Below are 22,505 nucleotides of genomic sequence, written 5' to 3'. Positions count from 1 at the left end.
ATGCAGTAAAATCCTGGTAAACGAGAGTTGTGTCTGATCAAGATGCCTATGAAAACACAGATAAACAAACACATCAGACACGATTGTTTCCAGGGGGGAAGGGAATGGAAATGTGGGAGAGGAGGTACAGAATTCTGCTTCTAAAGCATAAAGCAAGAGTCTACGTTGGTTTGACTGTTTCTTAACCCTTTTGCGTGTCCTGGGAGAAACCTGAGCTTGTCAGCTTTTCATCTCTGGTCTTCTGTGTACTGGCCTGTTAACTGAGAATCGATACATAAAGAAAAGACAGGGACGAGGTCAAATTCCTAATACTACAGGCCCTTCCTCCACGCCAGTGGACTGCACCCACCTCAGCTGAGAAATTCACCGCCAGCTGATCGCCCCCCCAAACACCCTGCACACATAAGCCATCTATCCCCTCTGGCGGGTCCCCGGCAGCACACACGGGGACAGGCTGCAGCTTCGAGGAGTGCCTTAGCCCCTGCCTACGGGGACTTTCATGGTTAAAAAAAGTGGAGAAAAAACTAAGCTTCCTTCAGTAACGGTTTATTTTCATTTCGGGAAAAGCAAAGCCACCACTTGGAACTTGCTGCCTCGAGTAACTTTCCTATTTCGTCTGCGATCCAAAGGCTGTTCTGGCCCAGAGGGAAAAAACGTGCCTCCTTTGGGGGGAATGTATAAGGGGGTAATAACCCATCACTAGACAGAAGCTTCCACTTCACAGGAAAGCGGTCCGTCCAGAAGCCTCTCCAACTTCCATGCGGAGCCCACCCTCTGCCTGACACCGATGACCACGAAATTCCGACATTTCTCCCTTAAAAGTCTCGACAGACACGATAGAAGTTTCCATCAAACGAGCACTGACATATTTATATTAAAAAATAGTGCAAAAGCTCAACATTTATATAAATAACTCTAAACCCCTGCTTTGTCATTTTTTTCTTTACAAGGTAATGCACACTGTCTGAGTTGGCACTCAAAATTGCCATTTTTTTCCTCTTCTAGCTCAGAAAACAACTTTTTTTTAATAGGCCTCTTCTAATACAAAAATACTCCTGCCCTCGCACATACAGTTTCTCTTATTTTATATATATTTATATATATAATATTGCAGATCTTTAAACAAAGGTTTTGTGCAAATATGTCTTTAAAGTTAAGTGAAATCATCATAAACAAAAGAAAAGAAGCATTCACCCACACAGCTCAACTAGAAACAGAAAAGACTAGTGTAGGATCTTTTTTTTTCCTCTTTTGCCTTCAAGACACAGCTCAACAAAGAAACGTGGTTTTTTGCAAGCTTCCTTAGCTTGTGCATTCAGACCAGACAGAACACGTAGATATTTATACACAGAGAGGTGGGGAGAGGATGGTACGGCCGCCTGCTCTCCTCTCTTGTCTCTTTAAGTGCCGAGTGTCGCTTTCCCCACTGCCGCCCGGCCCGGATTCCTAGAGAGGGTGTCCTTTCTGTTTATCCTTCTCTTTGCTCCAGGCGGCTGTGCTCTCCAGCGGGGCGAGGTGCGCGTGGTGGAGCCGGGTCCCCTCCAGCAGGGAGGGCGGCCCGCTGCTCTGCTGATGCTGGAAGGAGGCGGACCCGGGGTAGTGCCCGATGACCTCGCTGTAGGTGGGGGGCGGCCCCTCCATGCGCCCGCCGCCCCCGTAGCACGTGGCGCTGATGCCCGAGTTACTGCTGGGGGGACAGGGGCCGCCCAACACGGCGCTGTCCATCAGGTCGCTGTCGAAGATGGTTCTGTTCGGGGGCGCGCGCACCGACTCGCGGTTCAGCTCCAGCTGCTGCTCGGGGTCCCGCAGCTGGAGCGTGCAGGGGCCCTGGTAGGGCGGGGGCTCCTCCCCGTCCGACAGGGAGATGGTGGGCGGCAGGTCGATCTCGTGCTGCAGGTACGGGTAGGTGGGCTGGAAGCGGTGGAAACGGCCCCGCTGGGCAAAGGGGGGCACGGCCAGGCGGTCGGAGGGCCGAGGCGGGGTGTAGACCTGCGGCTGGAGGGGGCAGAGCAGAGTGAGGGGCCCCTAGAATTGCCGCCTGAGACTGGGGCTCCGCTGCAGCGACTCTGCTCTCTGGCAACGGGAGAGGGGGCAGCAGGGTGGGCGGGAGGGGCTGGGCCTGATCGCAGGGGGCCCTGGAGCATGAACACCATCAGAGTGCAAACAGGGCAGCCTTCGCCCTCGCCTGTCACCCATGTTGTGGGCTGCTCCCTGGGGGCAGGGAGGCTATAACCCCCTGGCAAGGGGGGTCCCAGCACCAAGGACATTTCTTCAGGGAGGGGCAGAGGTGTGAGCCTGACGTAGCCACTCTCTTCCAGCAGTGGGAGGCGCCTCGGGCCTGGTGACAGGGACCTGCTGGGCGGGGGGTCCTTGGCGTCCACTACAGCAGCCTTGGGGGACAGGCCGAGACGGAGAGCAGGGGCGGGGGGTGGTGGAGGGGAGGCAGCTTGGGGTCTTACCTCTGAGATTCCGTTGCCTGACACGGTGCTCTCCGAGGGCCAGAGGCATCCTTCCTGGACGGGGAGGAGAGGGGCAGCGTCAGCAGGATGGACACAGGTGGGAGAGCAAAGGGTCAACCGGCTTTGACTCTGAGATCTTCCATCTGGAATTAGATCTTGCACCCATCCACGTCTCTCCATCCCCACCCGGCTACCCCGGCCCAGGCCCTGGACGTTCCTCTCGGACATGACCACAATCGCCCTGGACGTGACCACAATCGCCTCGTCACTGGTCTCCCAGCTCCACTGCTGTCCCCTGAAAATGCACCCTCCACTCTCACTTTCCGAAACATACACCTGATGGGTGGGTCCCTCCTTCTCAAAACCCTCCAGCAGCTTCCCACGTGGGGACCTTAGAATAATCCAAATCAACTCGTGAGCTGGCTGATAAGGAAGCCCGGCACGATCCAGCCCTCCCGGCCTCGACCCCACTTGCTTGCTGCGAGAAGACCTTGGGCAAGTCATTTAACTTCCATGCCGAAGCTTCTGCATCTGGAAACGTGGATGATTATAGTACTTGCCTCGTGGAGTTGTTGAAGAACTTAGGGAGTCGAACATGCAAACCACCTGGAGTGCACGTGGCCCTCGGGGAGCACAGGAAAGTGCTGGGTGCCACCACCGCTCTCCCTCCAGCCACGCTGAGCCACTACCTAGCGCATCAGAGTGCTAAGTGTGAACCTCAGGGCCTTTGCACTGGCCACCCCACCTCATGGCTGGCTCTTTCTTGCTTCAATTCCAGTGCTCCCTGCAGACCTTCTCTGACACCACTGTCTAAACCCTGTCCTCCGCTATTTTCCTTCACAGCACCTGTCATACCTGTGATCATCTTGTCTACGTTTTATTGAGCTCTTTACGGTCTGTCTCGCCCTCTATATTGTGAGCCCAGTTTATAGGTGAAGAAATACAGGAGCGTAATAAGCAAAGTGCCCCAGGCAGCTGCTACGCCACAAAATAACAATTCGGTCAGTCAACCAACAGGGAGTGCGGCACCTCTTCTGTGCCAAGCTCTGGGCCAAATTTCGGCATGTAGCTGCCTCCTCACGAACTTACACCCTCTGTTCTGAGATTCCAGGGGGGCCTGTGGCTCCCCCCAGGCATCCGGGAGGCTGGCTCTGGACCCCAGTCTGCCCTGGCGGCCAGGCTGCGTGGGCTCTGTGGGGACGACTTGGCCCCGACACCCACGTGCGAGCTGGAGCCCCAGCACAGGCTCCCTCACCCCCACCCCCTGTGGGCAGCATCCGCCCACTCAGGCCACCCGACCTCGGCCTGGGCTGCGGGTGGAGCCTGGGGAGGGCAAGCCCGCCTCGCAGAGGGGCCAAGAGGCCAGGAGACAGCGTCCTCTGCAGACTCAGGGCCCTCAGCTCCCCCTGAGCTGGAAACCCTTCCCCAGGCTCCAGGGACATCTCTCAATCGATGAAAGCCTCCCCCCGCCACTGAGATTCCATTTCACAGGGTCAGGAAAGTGGGACCCCATGTGAGCATCAGTTCATCTGGGGGCAGTCCAGACACTGGCGGTGTGCAGTAACAGCCCTGGGCCTGGGGGACGGGGGCATCGTCTTTTCATTTCACAGCTTTACTGAGATGTAACTGACGTATAATAAACTGCACAAAGTAGACTACTTGGTTAAGCTTTCGCATATGTATATACCAGGAAGCCATCACCACAATCAAGACAATGGACATATCCACCACCTGAAAGTTTCCCTGAGGGCGCGTTCTCCAGGAGGTCCCAGGGAAGACATTCTCACCTGCAGTCTGGGGAGGAATGGCTTGGACGGCTGCAATTTCCTGTATGGCCACTAGGGGGCTCTGTGTCTCTCCAAACTATCCCGTTAGGAACGCACTCACCCCACAAAGACTCAGGGGGTCCAGTACGTTCCAGGCACCGGGAGGCAGAGAGCAGACATGCACCCTCACTGTTAAGATGGACATCAATGGCCATTTTGTTACTGATATTAGTAATGCTGCATCAATTGCTGCCTTGGAGCCAGGCACGCTGCTAGGCTCTTCAAAGCACTGTCTCAATTCTCCCAACAAACCTAAGGCAGGCTGAGGCCAGACAGCCCAGCTGAGGTGGCCCAGCAGGCAGGAGGCAGCACTGGGGTTCAAACCCTCGCCCATCTGCCTCCAGGCCCATTCAGGCTCAGGCCGGTCCTGGCAGGCTCTGCGGCCCCCAGCACAGCGCACGTGTGTGCCAGGAAGCAGGTGGGGGACATCCACCCGCTCCCCATTAGTCATGAGTCCTGGGGAGGGGTACGAGCAGCCAAGGCCAGCGCAGATGCAAGGTGACCTCCACAAGCCCTGCCTAAAACCCTCCCACGAGGCCCTCCGTCCCAGACCCTGCATGACATAGCCAACCACCTCTTCCCCCTACTACACCCCTTGCCTTAGCCCAGGGGTTCTCCACCTGGCAGCACAGTGGCACACCCAGGGAGATTAGGAAAACACCAAGCAATGCCCCCCCATAGACCGAGAACCACCCACCAGCCTCATCACCTGGCTACCTCCAACTTGTGCACCTAGAGGTCACCTCCTCCTCTGGGGAGCCTTCCAGGAACTACCCACTGGGCCAGATGCCCCTCCCCAGGCTCCCACAGCATCTCAGCTCCTGTATCAGCTGGCTCTGCTGCCCTGGACGAGAACCCTCTCTCACACAGAGGCCGTGTCTTACTCACCTAGTTCCCTAATTTGGAGAAGGGCCTGAGAACGCCTTCTGTCGCCCCCTCCTCTCCCTGGCACCCCAGGCTCTGTCTGGCTCCTTCTCTTTCTAGAAGCTTCCTTGAGTTGAGCTCGTCCAGCCTGCTGATGGCTTCCCTGTCTAGACCAGGGGCCCACTGCTTCCATAAAGGGCCAGAGAGTAAAATATTTTCTGCTTTGCCGGCCAGACGGTCTGTCACACCACTGACAACGGTGCTGCAGGGCAAATGCAGCCAGAGAAGATACTCCGGGAACGGGCGTGGCTGGGTGCCAATAAAACTTTATTTACAAAAACAGGCAGCCGGCCCCCAGCCTACACCTTGACGACTCCCGACCTGCCTTTAACTTCAGACTCTGAGCCACACGCCCGCTTGACGGTTCCATGCGGCCAGATGTCACGCCTGACTCTTCCCTTAGGCTCCTCGGGAATGTTCTGCCCCATCTCGGTGAACGGGATTGCCACCCACCAAGCTCTGCAGGCTAAACATCGGGTACTCATAAATATTTATCGAAAGAATGAAATAGTGGGTACTGGTTAGGACCCAGCCTGACGCAAGGGGCCCCGGGGGGGTTCTGGGTCCCCTGGAGGCCACAGCAGTGGGCCCTGTGGGGAGCAGGAGACCCACTGAGGGCTGATTTGGGGACAGATGACGAAGTGTTGCCCATCCAAGGCCCTGGCTGAACCCCCAGTCTGGTCCCGTGCCTGCCCCACGCTGCGGAGGCCTCGCGCACAAGCCCAAGTCTCCCGAGGGAGCTGCGGGTGGGGTGGCTGATGCCGCTCGAGACGCATAATCTGGGGGAATAGTTAAAGGCTGCTAAGGTGAGGAGATGCAAAGCAGGGGCTGTCTGTCCAAATTGGTGCCTGAGAGCAAAGCTCGGGGACCCAAGAGCAGCCCAGACATGGGCAGGAGGCGTCCCGGTGGGGCGTGGCTGCAGCTGTCCACTGCTCACACATGCCCCGTGTAACAGGACCTGCCTCTCCAGGTAACACTCCCCTCCCCTGCCCAGCCAGGACAAGCCCCTTCAGACCCATGTCTGTGCCACTGCAGCCGTGACCGTCACGCAGTACGTCCGGCTCCTGAGAGGAGCGCTGGGCGGGGAAGGCATCCCAGGGCCTGAGGGCTGCCTACACTTGAGCTCACCCTCTGACAGACGAGGAAGCAGACCCTGAAAAGCAGCCCTGGCAGGACAGCTGTGCCAGGGGCAGGCCCAGCCTCAGGCAGACAGCGGCCGGGTCTGGGGCTTTCTGGGAGGTCATGGGGCCCCCAGACGCCTCAGCCGTGCCCTGTCTGGCGGGGGGTCCCCAGGGGAGCCGCCACACTTAGCCCAGGCCTACCAAGGCTCTGTGTTTACCCAGCCGGGCATCCCCGGGGGCCCGTGCAGGTGGCGGGGTAGATGGCGGGTGGGGGAGGGAGAGGGGAAGGGGGATGACAACTTTCTTTTAGCCGCAGGTGTCCAGGAAGCAGGGTTCGAATGCTAACCTCCACCGACAGGCCTGCCTCCCGCCCCGTGGAAGCAAGGAGCCCTCATCCCAGGTCCACTGCCGTGTCCCCAGCACTCTGGGCTGACGGTCCTCGCGTGACCGCACGGGCAGGCAGGAAAAAGGCCAGCTCCACCCATTCTTCAGACGCACACACTGAGGCTCAAGGGCAAAATGAGCCCCCGGAGCACGAGCTGTTGGGCTGGTGTCTTCTCGTCTGTCCAAAGCGCCCTCGCTTGTCCCAGCATCGGAGGGAAGACAAAACGGGCCGGGGCTCTTCAAACTGCCACTTACAAGCTGCGTGGCCTCAGGTAAATGTTCCTACTCTCTGAGCCCGTTTCTCCTCCCTAAACGGGGTGCCCCGGCTGCTGAAGTGGGGGAGTCTGCGAGTGCAGCAGTGGCAGGCAGGTGCGCATCGCAGGGCAGCTGGCGGCCCCGTCGCTGGGGGTAACGGCAGTAAACGAACACACAGGTGAGCCGGCTGTCGAAGTCCCAGCAGTGCCCAGCGACCTCGGACACACACTGGGCCTCAGGTTGGGGGCCCCTGGTGCTCCCCTCAGAAGGACCAGAGCAGCTGCTCCTTGCCCTGGCAACCTGGTGACGCGCCGAGGCCTGACGCAAGAGAGGCCCAAACCTGCCCGGGACGGGCCAGCCAGCCCGGCTTGGCTCTGCCCCGAAGCTCTGCCGCCAACCCCAGGGATCCCTCAGAGCCCAGGCCACGCCAGCACTGCCTCCTTATTCCATCACTGTCCTCAGTGGCCAGCACACAGGGCTCAGCGAGGCGCTCCCGCCCACTGCCCCGGGCCGCCCGCCTTCTCCCTGTAATTCCCCGCCTGCCCGTCAGACAGCCGCTTCTGTCCCAGACTGTTAAATTACACGTCGCAGGCATGGAGACGGAGGCCGCGCAGAAAGGGACCCTGCACTCCCCTCGGTCCATCTGCAGAAGAAGCACCCACGCAGGGAGAGTGCAGCCCTGGAGGCCCAGGTGAACGGAGAGGACCTGGGTGTCTAAGCTGGAGGGCAGGTTCCCACCCACCGGGAGCTGCTCCGGCTGCTCCGACGTGCCGAGTCCTGAGGATATGTGCTGGGGCTCCCAGGACGCCCAGAGAGGCTCGCAATTCTACTCACAGATCGAAACGCAGCGTTACCATTAACAGCAGGACAGTGAAACCTTTGTCCCTCTCTGCACCCCCTGTCCCCCAACCTCCACTTCAGCCTTCAGAGCCCGGCCTCAGAGCCTCGCCCCGACTATCCCAGCTGAACAAGCCACCCCGGGATTCTCGGTGACAGCCCTTCGGCTTCCTTCAGAGCATGAGTGTCATCTGATTTAGGTGCTCCTGTCTGTCTAGACCCAGCCCAGCAGGGACCATCCCATGGGACCTGCTCACAGCCATTTCCCCCCAGTGCCGGGCGGGTTCAGGCACACAGAGGGTGCTCAGTAGATAGTCAGTGAAGGAATGGGTGGGTGGGTGGGTGGCTGGCTGGATGAGCGAGTAAGTGAATGGGTGAATGGAAGCACCTGCACAGCCCTGGTCAGTGGCACCTGGGCCCTCACTCGTGCTGAACCCTGAATCCTCTGGGAGACAGGGCATCGTCAGCCCCTTTCCCCATCTCGTGGAGCAGGGACTGGTCCAAGGGCAGATGGCCAGGACCCGTGGAGCTGGGGTTCAACTCAGACCCAGGAAGGGCCTTTTCCCTCGTGACCTGTCGCCTCCAAGGCGCTGTGAGTCCCTGGCCCGACGCCTGCAGAGCGCTGGCCCGGGGCAGGGCCGCCTCCCATCCGTCTGGGTCATGGTCGCAGGACTACGGGCACAGTGTCCACCACCCTGTCCCATCAGTCCCCTGCCTGTACCCAGAACACCCTCCTCACTGCCGCCCCACCCCCCGCCGCCTCCCCTGCAGCCGCTGACAGTCTCCCTGCTTTCAGTCTCGGCCCCCCAGCTCCAGGGGCACCCTGATCAGGACACACGGGCACTTCTGTGAGGGGCCCCACTGCCCTGGGAGCTCAGAGGACGGATGGGGTGGGGGGCACTCACCGAGGACAGGGCGTCTTCTCTCCTCCTGCCCTGGCTGTGCCGGCCCATGAAGGAGCGCGCTGACAGCTTGTAGTGGCTCAGCAGGCACGTGATCACCACCACCATCACCATCACCACCACCACGATGATGGTGATCTCCACGAACTCCAGCTCCGCTGTGGGACCAAGGGGGGCGCATGAGACCTCGGGGACGGACGCGGCCGGGGGCTCAGGGCCCAGCCCTTCTGAGTGTTCACACCCCCCCAACACGCTCCCTCCACACGGCTACACACCCTCAACACACAAACACCCCAACACACTTACATACCCCAACACACGAGCCCCAACACACACACACACACCAACAAACACAAACACAGATGACACACAAACATGTACACACTACACATTTACCACACACACCACCCTCAACAGGAGTGTGCAGGGACCCCCCCTCGGTGACGAGGCCTCAGAAAAACCGCACTCCAGGGGCTGCAGATGCCGCAATTCTCATTCTTTTTTTTGGTTTTGTTTTGTTATTCCCCTTGAAGGCGGAAAAACCCTCAAGTGCTAGAAGAGGAAGAAGGTTATTTTGATCCTGCCGGAGCCGGGCGGTCTCTGCTGACTCAGGCGGGTCCGTGTCGAGGCGGCTCGGCAGCTGGCCGTGGTCGGTGCCAGCAGAGCCCCCAGCAGCGGGCGGGACGCCGGCGCTGGTCCTGCCAGGGTGCTGGGCGGTGACATGGCAGAGGGGGCACCCGCTGCCAAGCTCCCCAGCCTCCTCAGCCTGAGGCCCCCGCGGGGGCAGACCACCCGCCCCACCACCCAGCACAGGAATGTGCCCCCCTCAGACCCCGAGGGCCACAGGCAGCCTCCCCACACCTGGGCACTAACAAGCAATTAGCCAAGGGCTCCCCAGGGGCACAAGTTCAAGCTCAGGGCCCCTGACTCAGCTCTTCCTCCCCAGAGACAGGCAAACCGAGCAGGACGGGCGGGGGCGGGGGGAGTGGAAAGCAACAGGCAGCGCGGGGGGCGCCGAGTCAAGGGCTCTGGCCACTTGTGCTGGGCCCACCCAAACTCCAAACCCGGCGAGGGCCAAGCCCTCCGGCCCCAGCCTGTCTCCTGAGGACAGCAGTGCGTCATCCTAGGCGCACGTTACTGTTGGTCCAGCAGTGGAGGCTTCCCCACTCAGAATCAACCCCCCACATCCTCCCCGAAGCCCCGGCCACCTTCTTCCCACCCAGGCCCCCAGGACGCCCACCTCCTCAGGCCACGTCATACACCTGCCCTACGGTGCCAGTGTTTACCTAAGGCCTTTATGAGTCGGGCGAGTCTGCCCCCAGGGGACATGTGGCAATGTCTGGGGACATGAGAGGCTGTCACAACCCGGGGTGCTCCTGGGATCTAGTAGGCGGGGGCCAGGGTGCTACTCAATATCCAGCACACAGGACACCCCACAACAGACAGTGATCCGGGTGACGTGCCGGGGTCGAGACTCCCTCTCCAGGGCCGAGCATCCGGACAGGTGCTTTATTATCCCATCTCTCAGGTGAGGAAACCGAGGTCCCGAGGTCAGGGGACAGACTCTCGCAGCCCAAGGGCCCAAAGCTGCTGGCTCCTCTCACTCGACTGTCCACTGGAGGTTGGCCTCTGCCCCCGTGAGGCCTCTGGATCCCGGGGCCTTGGCAGTGGCCCGGCTGACACTGCATCCCCATCTTGCCCTGGAGGGGCCGGGAGGGAGAAGGAACTGGCTGGGGACTATGGTGAGCCTTGCCCGAGCCCCGCAAAGGCTGGGGCCCCGCGTAGTGGGAAATCGGGCAAACCTCCAATGGCCCACTGGTCACCTTCACTTTCCCGCCAGGAGGGCGGGTGGGGCCTGGGTCAGGCAAAGGCCAGGCCTCTGACCCAGTCACTGTGGCCACACCTCCTGCCTCCCCAGACAGGCTGGTCCAGGGCCTGGGCAGCCTGGCCTGATGCCGTCGGGCCTGGGTCCTGTCTGTTAGGGCCCAGGATAAAGCCACCCATTCAGGGGACACACAGGCCTGCTTTGTGCAACACCCACGCCCGCCCTCCTCAGAGGGGCCGCGAGTCCCTCCCCAACCTCATGCACTCTTCACCCCAGTGGGGACCTCGGCCGCGGGCACCCCTCGGCCCCTCCCCTGCTGTCTCCAGGGCCCTGCCCATGCTGGCCTGGAGGAAGCGAGGTGTGTGGCTGCCTTTGGCCCTGTCCGAGGCCCTGGTGGCCTGCAGCGCCCAGGCCAGGCTGCTGCCCTCCTCCTGGTGTCCGGGGCCCACACAGCAACAGCCAGTCGGCGGCTGAGGCAGCAAGGCCAGCAGGGGCCGAAAGTGGGCAACGGGTGAGACCCCAGCGGGCCGAGTGGGTGTAAACAAGCCCCTCGCAGCTCTCCTGGCCCCCCAGGAGGGGCCGGAAGGGCAGGAGTACCTGACTTCTGGGGGCCTGTGTCCAGACAGGGAGAGACCACTCCCAGAAATGAGCACAGGCCCCTGAAAGCACTAAAGTGACCACCCTGGTCCCTGTGCCACAAGCCCATTAGGGCACGGAGACAGAAAACCCACACAGGGAGGGAAAGAAAACTCTCGGAAAAAGAGAAATGACAACTGACTTCTGGGCTACACTCTGGAAGCCAGAGGCCTGGGGTCCAGGCTGAGGAGGAGGGAGGGTCCTGAGGGCTCCTGAGACTCCGGGGCCCTGGACAGCAGCTCCGGCAGGACCCCCAGCCCCGCTCTGTGTGGCCCTGGACCTCACCTCTGAGGCCACCCCCGCTTCCCTGGTAGAGGAGGAGACAAGGGGCACCTGCCAGCAGAGCCGTGTGCAGGCAGGGTGCTCAGCACACAGGAGTGCTCCCTCAAGTGACCGTGATTAACGGGGGGCTCACCAGCACCACAACCACAGCAAAACCAGGACAGCCCAAACCTGTAAGCCCGAAGAAGGAGGGTTAAGCAGGACCGTGCTGAATACTCCAGGCCACACCCAGGCAGGGAGGCACGGGTGGGTGGGGCATTGAGGGTTGCAGGTGAGTCACCCTGACCCAGCAAGCAGAGAACACCTGGGCCAAAGAGGTCCCGAGGTCTCCACCCAGGCCTAACAGCGACCCCCACGCTGTGAGGACGCGGCTGGGTAAGCACTGATACTCTGGTTCCCCCACTGGCAGCATCGGGGGTCTCCGACGCGCCCACTGAGGACTGCCTTGGCCGTGGTGAGTCCCGCCCACAGCACCCCCCATGCACTTTCACACTTAGGGTGCTGCTCCCAGGAGACACCACCTTCGGGGACAAGAACTCACTTCTCAGGGAAGCACACCATGAAGGTACCTGTTGAGAGGTGGCACAGTCCACAGCCCCCACTCACAGGACCGAAACTGCAGGCAGCCACCCTCTTCACACAGGCTAGCGCTGTCCACGCGGGCCCGGCCCACTCCTCCCGACATCCTCTGCCTGGCCCTGTGGGCAGCCCGGGCTTCAGCATCCCTGCCTCGACTCCTCACTCCTGCTCCCACGGCAGGCATCGCTAGTCGAGCATGAGCTCCCTGCCCACCACGTCCACACAGCTCTCCAGATAGACATGACTAGCTGAAACCCCAGCGGGTCAGGCGGCACAGCACTCGAGACAGGACAGCCCCGTGCGGCCACACCACGGATCTCTCCAGAACCTAGAAACCTTTGTAAAGCTGCCTGACCTTGAACACTGGCAATGCATTCAAGAATTTTAAAAGCACTGGGCAGGCCAAAGCCCACATAGCAGGTGGCTTCGGGACTTCTGGCCAAGAGGAGCCCCAGTACACCTGCCTCAGTTTCCCCAATCTGACAGACCTCCCCTTTGCCTGGACATGAGGCCAAGTGCCCAGCGTGGTACCTGCAGGGGTGGGTCCTACCAGTGCCTCCAACCTGGTCTCGAGTCTCCCGGGACCACAGACTCCCAGCTAAAGCCTGGTCACAGACAAAGGGGGCTGAGCTGGTCCACAGCCCCCCTCACTACTCACGGCAACTGCCGAGATGACTCTAACGGCTACAACACGTGCACCGGCCCGTGCCTGCGCCTGCCGCCCCAAGTCTGCAAGGTGATGCCGTCGCCACAGCCATTCTGCAGATGAGCAAACTGAGGCTCAGGGAGAAGCTGCCTGAGCACGCACCTAGAAAGAGCAGGGCTGGGTCCTGAACCCAGAGCCACCCCTAGAAGGGGGAAGGGCCGTGTTCTCCGCTAAATCCTCCTGGCTTCCCCAAAGCATCAGTTATGTCCCCACGCCCCGAGGACCTCTGAGAAGGCCTGGTCCTGCCTTCCTGCATCTGCCAGCTACCAGCCGAGTGACCCTGGGCACATTTACCCCTGTGAGCCCCAGGTACAACCTTGCGGGGTGGGGATGAAATAACACTGTAAGGAGCTCAGAACAGGGCAGAGTGAGTGCTCCACCGTCCCCACTGTCACAATTCCCACACCCCAAAGGGGACAAAAGGCACCCCTCAGCTGGGCCAAAGCCCTGGAAACGCTGAGGTGTGCCGACTTTCTGCTTGGCCCAGAGTGCCCTACTGGCCCCTGCCCCAGGGTTGTGGGTTTGGGGCAAGCTGAGTCCAAAAGGTCATCGAGGTGGCAGCTACACCCACGGCCACCAGGGACTTATGGGGACTTGTCCCTCCACCGAGGACCCGGCTATGAGAACAGGAGCCTTTGGCGAAAAAACCTTGAATTTCCCTCATTTTGTTCTGGGCATCAAGTCTGTCCACTGTGGGGAGGGCAGGGGAGCAGCTCGCCATTCTTTCTGGTAACTTCCCCTTGGGGGTGGGCAAGGACGCGGCAGGCCCTCTGGGGTGACTGAGCCCATCTTCCACATGCACACTAAGGTCACTCCATTTTAATTTAGCGTCCTCTTTCCTCATGGATAATCTCAAATTAACAGGTTCGTCCACCTCATTGGAGTGGCCTGACCCTCCCTTCTGTCTCCTCCTCCAGAGACACGGTCACTTTGGGATGTGTGCGCACAAGTCCCTGCTCCTCTCCCAAGCCGTGTGACACTAGACAGAGGGGCAGTGTGAACCACGCCCCCCAAATGCCAGGCACGGCCCGCATCCTGACTCCCGAAGAGCATCATCTTATTGAATCCTCGCCGTCACTCTGTGATGTAGATACTAACACGACCCCCACTTTACAGATAAGGAAAGTGAGGTAGAGAGACGTGAGATGACTGGCCGAAGGCCACGCAGCCTGAGGGCCCAGACCCCCCAAGCCCGAGCTTTCAGCGCCAGGTTAGGCCAACCACCCATACCCAACGGTCCTGGGTACCACGGCCCCAGAATGTCAGAAACAGCGCGGGTTTGTGTTGAGTGGGACTTGAGCGGGAACGGTCACCAGGCTGGATGGGGGCTGGCTGGAGCATCATGCGGTCCACGAAGCCAGTATCTGCGGCCAGTGGTATCCACACCCCCGCCTCCGTCACAGGAGGGTTAGGAGGGAACCTCGTGCCAGGCAGTTGGGGAGCTCTGGGCACCTTCCACGGCACTGCATAAAGACACTAAGAGCTGCCATCCCCTCTGCCGATACCCGGGTGCCAAGGGCCTCGCCAGGACAGGACTCCCCGCTCGAAATTCCCACAACAACCCCCAAGGTGCAGCATCGGCCCCATCCCAGGCGAGGAGCTGGCAGAGCCATCCTGCGTCTGCAGCTTCAGGCCGAGGTGCCTCACCTCCTCCCTGCAGTGGAGCCCCCCGCGGCTGGGGAAGCCAGGATGCTCTCTCAGAATACAGTTTTTTAAATAAAACTAAATTAAAATTAAATAAAATTGTGGCCTAAAAAGGAAGCCAATTATACCAAAATAGTTACCAAACTCTCAACCAGATTTGCGATGTGGGAAGCACAGACAGGATTACCTTTGTGACACGGGGACGTTCTCACGTTTAAGCGACCTGACAGATGTCAGTGTGACACGAACTCTGTGGTTTCCACTGGTGACCACATCACAGCTGCTGCCGACGCAGCTGTGGTTTGGCGCCCATGTTCTGCCCGGGGGAGTCGAGGCCAAGACACAATCCTCTTGCGCCCAAGTCCATGGCCCGGGGGCGTTCTTGGTGATGAAGCCTCAACCTGAACTAAGCACAGAGCAGGAGGCTTGGGTCAAACCCGCGTCCAGCCACTTCCAGCTGTAAATGGGGAGAGGGCTGGCATAGAATTTGGTGATGTGTGCGAAGAACATGCCGAGCCCCAAGCATGGTAAGTGGGCGCAACGGTCACTAAGGTTTCTGTTAATCATCGGAGTGGCAGTGGGGCACCGGAGCTCATTCTCGCTCCTCGGCTGGAGAGCTGGGCCAGAGTCCACCTGGCTCCCGCCAGCCCACAGCAGGTTTCCAGACCAGACGACCCCTCCTCACCCACCCGCCTGGTGTCTGCTCCCAGCGCAGGGGCAGCCGGCGTGCTTCCTGGTTAACAAGCAGCCCGTGCAGGCGGCCCTGTCTGGCCTCCTGGCCGCACACTGAGGAATTAGGAAGTGGCGCTGTCTGAAATTTATGAAAATCTAATCTTGTTAGGCCTGCCTGGATGCGACCGGCCGGGGCGGGCCTCACTGTCATTCCTTGGAGCCCCAGCCTGCCTGGGGTTCCTGCCACTTCATTTACTGCCCTCCTCCCCCACCCCACCCCCACTGCATTTGAATAAGAACCCAGCTCCTTTTCCCCCCAGAATTTCAAATAAAATTGAACCAGACGTCAAAGGAGTAACTTTCTGATCGCTCCTGGTGCCATTTCAAACACCGCCGACAGCACGTTTATTCCTTAGGGGAAGACCATTTATAGGTAAAAAGATGGATCTGTCTCTCTCTGAGGTCTGGGAGGCGGGCAGCAAATCTAGGCCAGTTTTCTCACTTTTAAAAAGAGACTGCACCGCTTCCCCAGTGCTGACTCGAGTGTGCCAAGTCGGGCACCTGTGACGTGAACACATAACCCTGAGACTCTGTCCGGTGTCAGAGGAAACAAGCCACACGCTGGCTCTCGAGAGGTGGGACTGGCCCTGCACCAGGGCCTGAGGCTCCTGGCATTGCCGCTCATGGCGGAATTTAGGGTACAGGTTAGGAACACAAGGTTTGCCCCCGAGGTACCTGGGTTCCAATCTCAGCTTTGCCACTTACTGTGACCTTAGGCAAACCACTAGTGTCCTCATCTGGGGAAAAAACGGAGGGATGACCCAGTTCCCACTTCACATGGTGCGGTGAGAACTCCACGAGGTAATCTGGAGCCAACATCTCCAGAAGGGAACCGCGGAACCAAGAACTCCAGGCCCAGGCCACGCCTGCCCCCTCTCCCCACATAGAGCTGGGCTAGGGCCGTCCGAAGCCACAGTGGCTGGAGAAGGCCCCCCAGAGTGCCTCCCCTCGGCCAGCGCCGTAGCTGGTGGACAGCGTAAACTGGCAGCACCTCTGTGGAGCGAAACAGCAATTGCTCAAAACTTTCAAGTGTGAATCCTAGACCAGGCAGATCAACTTCCGGGCGTTTATCTCCACATGTATTTCTCCTGGGACTCCCTTTCGCTCACTCGGCTCTGACCAGGTATTCCGTAAAAGGACCAAGCACAGCCCCACCTCAGGGCCTTTGCACACGCCCTTCTTTCTGCCTAGAATGATCTTTCCCCACAGGCACAGGCTTGCCCCCTTCCCTACGCTCCGTCTCTGTTCCAATGTCATTTCCTCACCCTGTCTGAAACAGTGCTCTGCCCCACACCCCAGGACCCACGCTCTGTGCCTGCTCCATCGTTCTCTGGAGCACTAATCCAGATGCTCTTTGTGTCCTGGCTAACCGTTCATTTCCTGCCTCTCCCTAGAGCACCAGTGTCACCAGAGGGGACTCTCTGCTTACTGTCTGTGTCCCCAGCACCAAGACAGCGCCCTCCCCAGAGCAGGCACGCAGTAAATATGTTGAATAAATGGTCACCTTTGCTCTCGTGCACAGAGGAATGTCAAGAAGGCCTGCAGGTTTGCACAAAGGGGTAAAATCCTAGGCACCACTTCAGCGTCTGCCAAAGGGGCTGATGCAGCCCCGGAAGGCACGGCCTGCAGACCCGTGTGCACTGACACGAAAAGATGCCCCAAGACAAGGAGGAGAGGCCACCAAATAGGACGAGTCCGTTTTTGTTTAAAAAAGAACATGTATACTTTAAAATAACAGTGAATTTTATGGTACATACCCACATCTATGGGTGACTCTCTGCACAGACCAGGGGCCTGCAGGACACACACGTGGTTACCCTGGGGACAGGCCCATGGAGGGGACAACCCTTCCACATAACACACACTTGTGAGTGCTCAGCATTTTCGAGCACGTGTCATGCCATTTATAGTAAAAGAGAAAAGACGTAAGGAGCATCTGCCAGCATCCAGAACAGACAGCCGCTCCCCATCATGAGGCTTCCCAGGTGGTCTCCCCGCAGAGGGCTGTCATTCGTGTCTGCAGCACTTCCAGGGGCGGCTGAGGTCAAGCCCCTCAGTCTGGGGTTGAGGGTATGAGCCCAGACATCAGGTGGTCTCTGATCGGCCCTGGGAGATTGGACGCTGTGCTGCGATCGCCCTTGGTGGGGCCGGGAGGGGGCCTGACCACCCTGCAGGTGCCCCTGGCTGAGAAGCCCAAGGTGACACCAGGAGTAGACACTCATCTCCCCCCGGGCCTGCCCTCCCCTTGCCTGCAGAGGGGGAGACGCATGTGGCCGGACATGCAGCTTGCCCTGTGAGGCAGGGCTCTCTGCCTCTCCCCCACACCAGGCTGGACTGACGGCCACTCCAGGGAGGAAGGCGTCCTCGGGCTGCATGGGGCTATCGCGCAAACGGGACCACAGAAGATAGTCCAAGCTCACGCCCTTCTCTCTGCCTGGAGGCCACTGCCAGCCTTCTCTCACCTGGCTGACGCTCTCCCTCCCTTCCTCCCCCAGGCGTACACACCATGCACACACACCTGTGCACACATGCACTTCCCTGCTGGGCTTAGCCCTCCCTCTCTGGACTCTCCAGCAGGTGGGCATCCCCCACTGAACTCTTACTGTCTCCCTCCCCTCCAGTTAGGAGAATTTCAGGATGCGCACCCGGGACTCAGCTCTATAGTCCCCCCCACCAGAGCCAGACAGAAGGACCCACACTAGTCTGCCCCAGCAGAGGTGGAAGCATCTGGAAGTGCAAGGGACCATACAGAATCAAGGTGCATTAATTAGACAATAAATACAGGGCCAGGTTTATAGGATTTTGCTGATAAATCATTAACTCCACAAATCCTCTTGACGGGTACCTCGTCCTGGTTTGTGGGAGCCCTTGGGTTACAGGTGCGCTGCCTTCTGAGACCCACCTGGCAGAAGCGGGGAGCCTCATTCACTATGGGGCTCCACCCCGCACACCCCGAGGTCATCTCTTGGGAGGTGGCTTTGGAGGGCCTGAGGCTGCGTGATGGGTGAGTGCCGGGTCTGAGAGCACGTGTGGGAACCGGATGGTGAGACGAGAGCTCTAGGGACAGCCGAGGGCCTGTCTAATCATTCTAGAACCTCGTGATGAAGCACTCCTTCAGTGGGAAAGACAAAGCAGTGCCTTTTATCTTTCTCGCTATTATCCAAATGGAAAGAACTAATGGGATTTTTTTTCTATTGTCACCGACATCGAACATCTTTAAACACCCACTGTCAGCAAAATATCCATCACCGTTCAAGAGTTATTGGCAGAATGGAGCGAAGTTGCGGGGAGAGAGCCATCTCCATCAATGGACACGTTGGAGGTGCAGTGGAAAGTTATTTAAAATAAATCAGCTGCATTCTGTTAATTGAGGAGGAGGGAACAAACGGGGAGCGAGGGAGTCTGTCTGCGGTGGTGGTGCTGACGGCCATAATAGTCTGGGAGGGCATTTTGGCAGCACCTATCGAAATTAAAAATGCACGCTCCCTTTCAACCCAGCAATTTTAACTTCCAGGATCTTATCCAACACAAAAATTCACAGAATGGCCTGAAAGCGTATATGTCTAAAGACACCACTACAGGGTTTCTTAAAAAGTGAACAATCAGAGACCACCTAAATCCCACTAAACAAACCCTAGTACATCACATCATGGAATACGATGGGGCCACTGGAAAGACGCAGAAACCTACAGCAGGGTTTCTCAACCTCGGCACTACTGACACTGTGAGCTGGATGGTTCTCCGTGGTGGGGGCGCCCTGCGCATCGTAGGGTGTGCAGCAGCACCCCTCGCCTCCACCCACCAGATGCCAGTAGCACCTTCACCCCTAAGTTGTGACACCAAACTGTCTCCAGACTTTGCCACACGTCCCCCGGGGAGCAGAATCGTCCCTGGCTGAGAACCACTGGGCTCTAGGTCTGATGACGGATAGATGTTGGTAACTATTGTTGAGCAAAAATAATGAAATTGGAACAGTTTCATATGTAATATGGACTATATAACTGTCCATATATAACATGGACCCGCTTTCATAGCAAAAATGAGGATAAAAACCAAATTGTTAATGATGGCTACTTCTGGGAGAGGGAGACTGCACCTCTTACTCTGTATTTCTATATTGTTTGCACTTTTATAACAAGCATTGATCATTATATTTTAAAAAATCTTAATTAACAGACTAAGAAGACTCAGGCACGCGTGTACGCGAGTTTCCGAGTGCGGCTGACAACGTGACCCTCGCTCGCCCTCGCCACTCGGGAGGCCCCGCGTGCTCCTGGAACCCAGCAGATGTTTCTCTCAGTTACCGATCCTCAAGAGCCTGGTGTTCCCCGACGTGAGCCCGAGCGGCTGCGCCAGGAGAGGGGCGGGGAGCCGGGGCTCAGTCTCCAGGCCTCTCGGACACAGAGCTCCGCTCTCGAGCGGGCGCCACGACGCGGCCGGCGTTTAGCGGCTTGTCCACAGCTCCTCGTCCAGTCAGGCCACGTGCGGCACAGCCTCGGAGCGCCGGCGGGACGGGCACCATCTGCCGGGGTCTCAGCGCTGACCTGGCTGCGCCCCTGCCTTTCAGGACCGAGAGGGGCCGGGCTATGCTGGGTCTCACCCAGGGCAGAGGCAGGAGGGGGACTAATGGCTGAGGTTAGATGTCAGGAGAGGCCGGAGAAGGTGTGAGGGCCTGGACGGGCTCCCCCACACCCTCAGGCTCCCGGCACTGAATCCGAGTCAGTCAACACGGGGAGGATAGTCCCATGGTGAGCAGGAGCCCTGGAGCCAGACCCAACTCCAGACCAGTGGCCAGATGTGACATGAGGGAGTTATTTCATTCTCTGTGCCTCAGTTTCCTCGTCTGGAGGAGCGGGGCAGCATGAGTGCCCACCCCGAGTCTCGCAGATAAGGCGGGCGGGTGAGCACACGCTGCATGCCATGAGCAGTGCCCGGCGCAGGGCGAAGTGGGCCATAAACACCAGCTGTCATTAACCGGGGCGACTGCTGGGCTGACACCCGGCCTTCTGGGCCCCCAGCCTCCCACCTTCATTGCTAATTGCCTCCTGATTGCCCGCACGTGCCTCTCAGCCTCCTGGCTGACCCGGGAGCAGAATCTCTGCTTCCCTTATGCCAAGCCACTGCCCAGGGTGGTCCACCTGCCCGGGCTGCCCTGTCTCCTCCTCCTGCTGCCAGTCCTCGGGGGCCCACTTCTGCCCCAGCCCCTGAGGCCACGTCCTTCTCTGGTGTCTCTGGCAGTTCTAAGCTCTTCCATACATCTGGTACTTACTTTTGTAAATACCCCCCAGGACATCTGCTACAACTTCCAGGAAAAGGTATGTGTCACGACTGAGCCTGTCCCCGCTCTGTGTCTTCTTGTTGCCACCGCTAATTGGCCACTCCGTCAGAATGCTGTCTCCTTGTCCTGCCGCTTCCTCACAGCCAGCACAAGCCTGGCCAGCTGGAGCCCTTCTGCCCAGTCTCTAAATGGTGGACTCCTCTTCATCCCTCAAAGCCCAGCCCTGGCTGCCCCAGAGCAACTTTTACATCCCACCATGGTGCCAGCCCAGGCCATTGCCACGCGGGATCCCAGCTCCAAGGAAGAGAGTGTCCCCTTTACCAGTCAATCCCCAGTGTCCGGCCCACCAAGGTACTTAGGCAATAAAGAAACTAGCAGTGGTTAACACATGGTTGGCCAAGCAGCGAGGAGCCCGTTAGCTCCAGAGCAGTGTGGGGGCTCGAGGTATAAACCTGGAGGCAGCACACACCTCTCTGCTCGCTTCCCCACCTTCAGACCCCACACCCAAATGGTGCCTGGCTCATGGACCAACGCAGGAATTTTGCAGAAAGATGGCTCTCACGGAGCCGGGCTCACAACAAACCCTACAAGTGGCAGCCACTATGGGAGTTGGTGCTAAGGGAACAACTCACAGGGGTGGTAGTTATCACCTGTCTTCCCAAACCCTCCACTTGAATCAGAAGGAGAGAGGTCCTTGTATTAGGGGCTGAATGTCTGTGTCCCCGAAATTCCCATGTTGAAGCCCCAACTTCCCATGTGGCTGTATTTGGAGATAGGGCCTCTAAGAAAGTAATTGGGTTAAACGACGTCATAAGGGTGAGGCCCTGATCCTACAGGATTAGTGTCCTTAAAGGAAGAGACCCCAGAGAGCTCATTTTCTCTCTCCACGAGCACACACAAAGGAAAGCCCACGTGAGGACGCAGCGAGAAGGCGGCCGTCTCCAAGCCAGGAAGGGAGCCCTCACCAGAGACTCAATCTACCAGCCCCTGGATCGTGGAATCCCAGCCTCCTGAACCGTGAGAAAATAAATGTCTGGTTTAAGGCCCCCGCCTGACAGGGCAGCCTAAGTGCACCCACACACCTTGAACAGACAGAAGGAGCCACACGCGGGGAAACTGGCTGCAAGTCGTGGAGACAGGACACCTGCCCTGGGGGCAGACCAAGGGAACACACGCACCCCTTCAGGACAGACGCAGAGCCAGCAGCCTGCCCTCCCTCTCCATGCACGACGCCCAGGGGGTGTCTGATTTTATTTTCCATGAGACGATCTCCTCTGTCATCTGCATCTGTCCTCAGGAATTCTCTAGTCCCATCCATTCATTCAAGCAGCACCTACTTACTGTGGACCTACTGTGTGCCAGGCTCTGTGCTGTGGCTGGAGATTCAGGGCCAGGCCCCCGGGGGCTGAGGCACTTTGAATCCTCCTGTGATTTTGCCTCTCTCTCTGGCAAAAGGATTCAAATCTGTGCCCCCAGAAACCTGGCTGGACTGATTTCTGGGACAGACCATCGAGATCTGAAATCTCCCATCGTTCACTCAACAACGAAGCCACAGCAGGTGCAGCCCGCACTTCCCGCGTCTCCCGCCCTGGGTCAGAGGTTCCAGTCGTCTCTGAGCTCTCCCAGCAGCTCTCCAGGAGGGGCCTGGTCCCAAGGGCCCCTACTTTAGGGACAGGGAATCTGGGGCTCAAAGAGGCAAGACGACGTGCCCGAGCTCACACAGGTTTACATGGCAGGGCCGGGGACGCGGGAGCCTGGCATCCTAACCACCGTCCTCCTCGTCACGAAGTAGATAAGAAACTCAATACAAACCCACAACCACAAACCGCCACCTCCCGGCGGCCCCGACGGCTGAAGCAGCAGAGGCCCCTCCCCCTCGGCACCTCCTCTCATCTCTCAGGAAGAACAGCAGGTGCTAAGGCCCAAGTCCGTCAGAGGCCAGACTGGGCTGGACGGTCACCTCATCATGACACAAGTGCTAACTGGCTGGTCCCGGGAACGGCCTGGGGCCCTGGCTATGATGCGGCTCAGACATTTATGTGGGACTCGGGGTCCCAAGGAGGCGCCCTGGCCCAGGATGGGGCACTCCTGCTGCGAGTTTGTTTCAGTTTTGTG

General features: G+C 59.0%; 1 protein-coding gene across 3 annotated transcripts in view; it reads right to left on the bottom strand.

Annotated features, from left to right (window-relative positions):
* Window positions 1-1,203: 1,203 nt before the first annotated feature.
* PMEPA1 (prostate transmembrane protein, androgen induced 1) overlaps window positions 1,204-22,505 on the bottom strand; it is a 57,067-nt gene continuing 35,765 nt past the window's right edge. Inside the window, exons 1-4 of one of the 3 annotated variants that reach the window (XM_058562419.1) lie at window positions 9,105-9,442; window positions 8,712-8,866; window positions 2,460-2,513; window positions 1,204-1,995 (exon numbers count right to left, since the gene is read on the bottom strand). In XM_058562419.1, the coding sequence (XP_058418402.1) occupies window positions 1,447-1,995; window positions 2,460-2,513; window positions 8,712-8,822 (714 nt within the window). In that variant the 5' untranslated portion in view covers window positions 8,823-8,866; window positions 9,105-9,442 and the 3' untranslated portion in view covers window positions 1,204-1,446. Of the gene's footprint in view, window positions 1,996-2,459; window positions 2,514-8,711; window positions 8,867-9,104; window positions 9,443-22,505 lie in introns of those variants that run through there. The other 2 variants (XM_058562418.1, XM_058562417.1) reach the window with 2 other exon arrangements.

The sequence above is a fragment of the Diceros bicornis genome, chromosome 19 (genome assembly GCF_020826845.1).
Source record: "Diceros bicornis minor isolate mBicDic1 chromosome 19, mDicBic1.mat.cur, whole genome shotgun sequence".
NCBI classification, from domain to species: Eukaryota; Metazoa; Chordata; class Mammalia; order Perissodactyla; family Rhinocerotidae; genus Diceros; species Diceros bicornis.
This window is presented reverse-complemented; position numbering and strand designations above follow the sequence as displayed.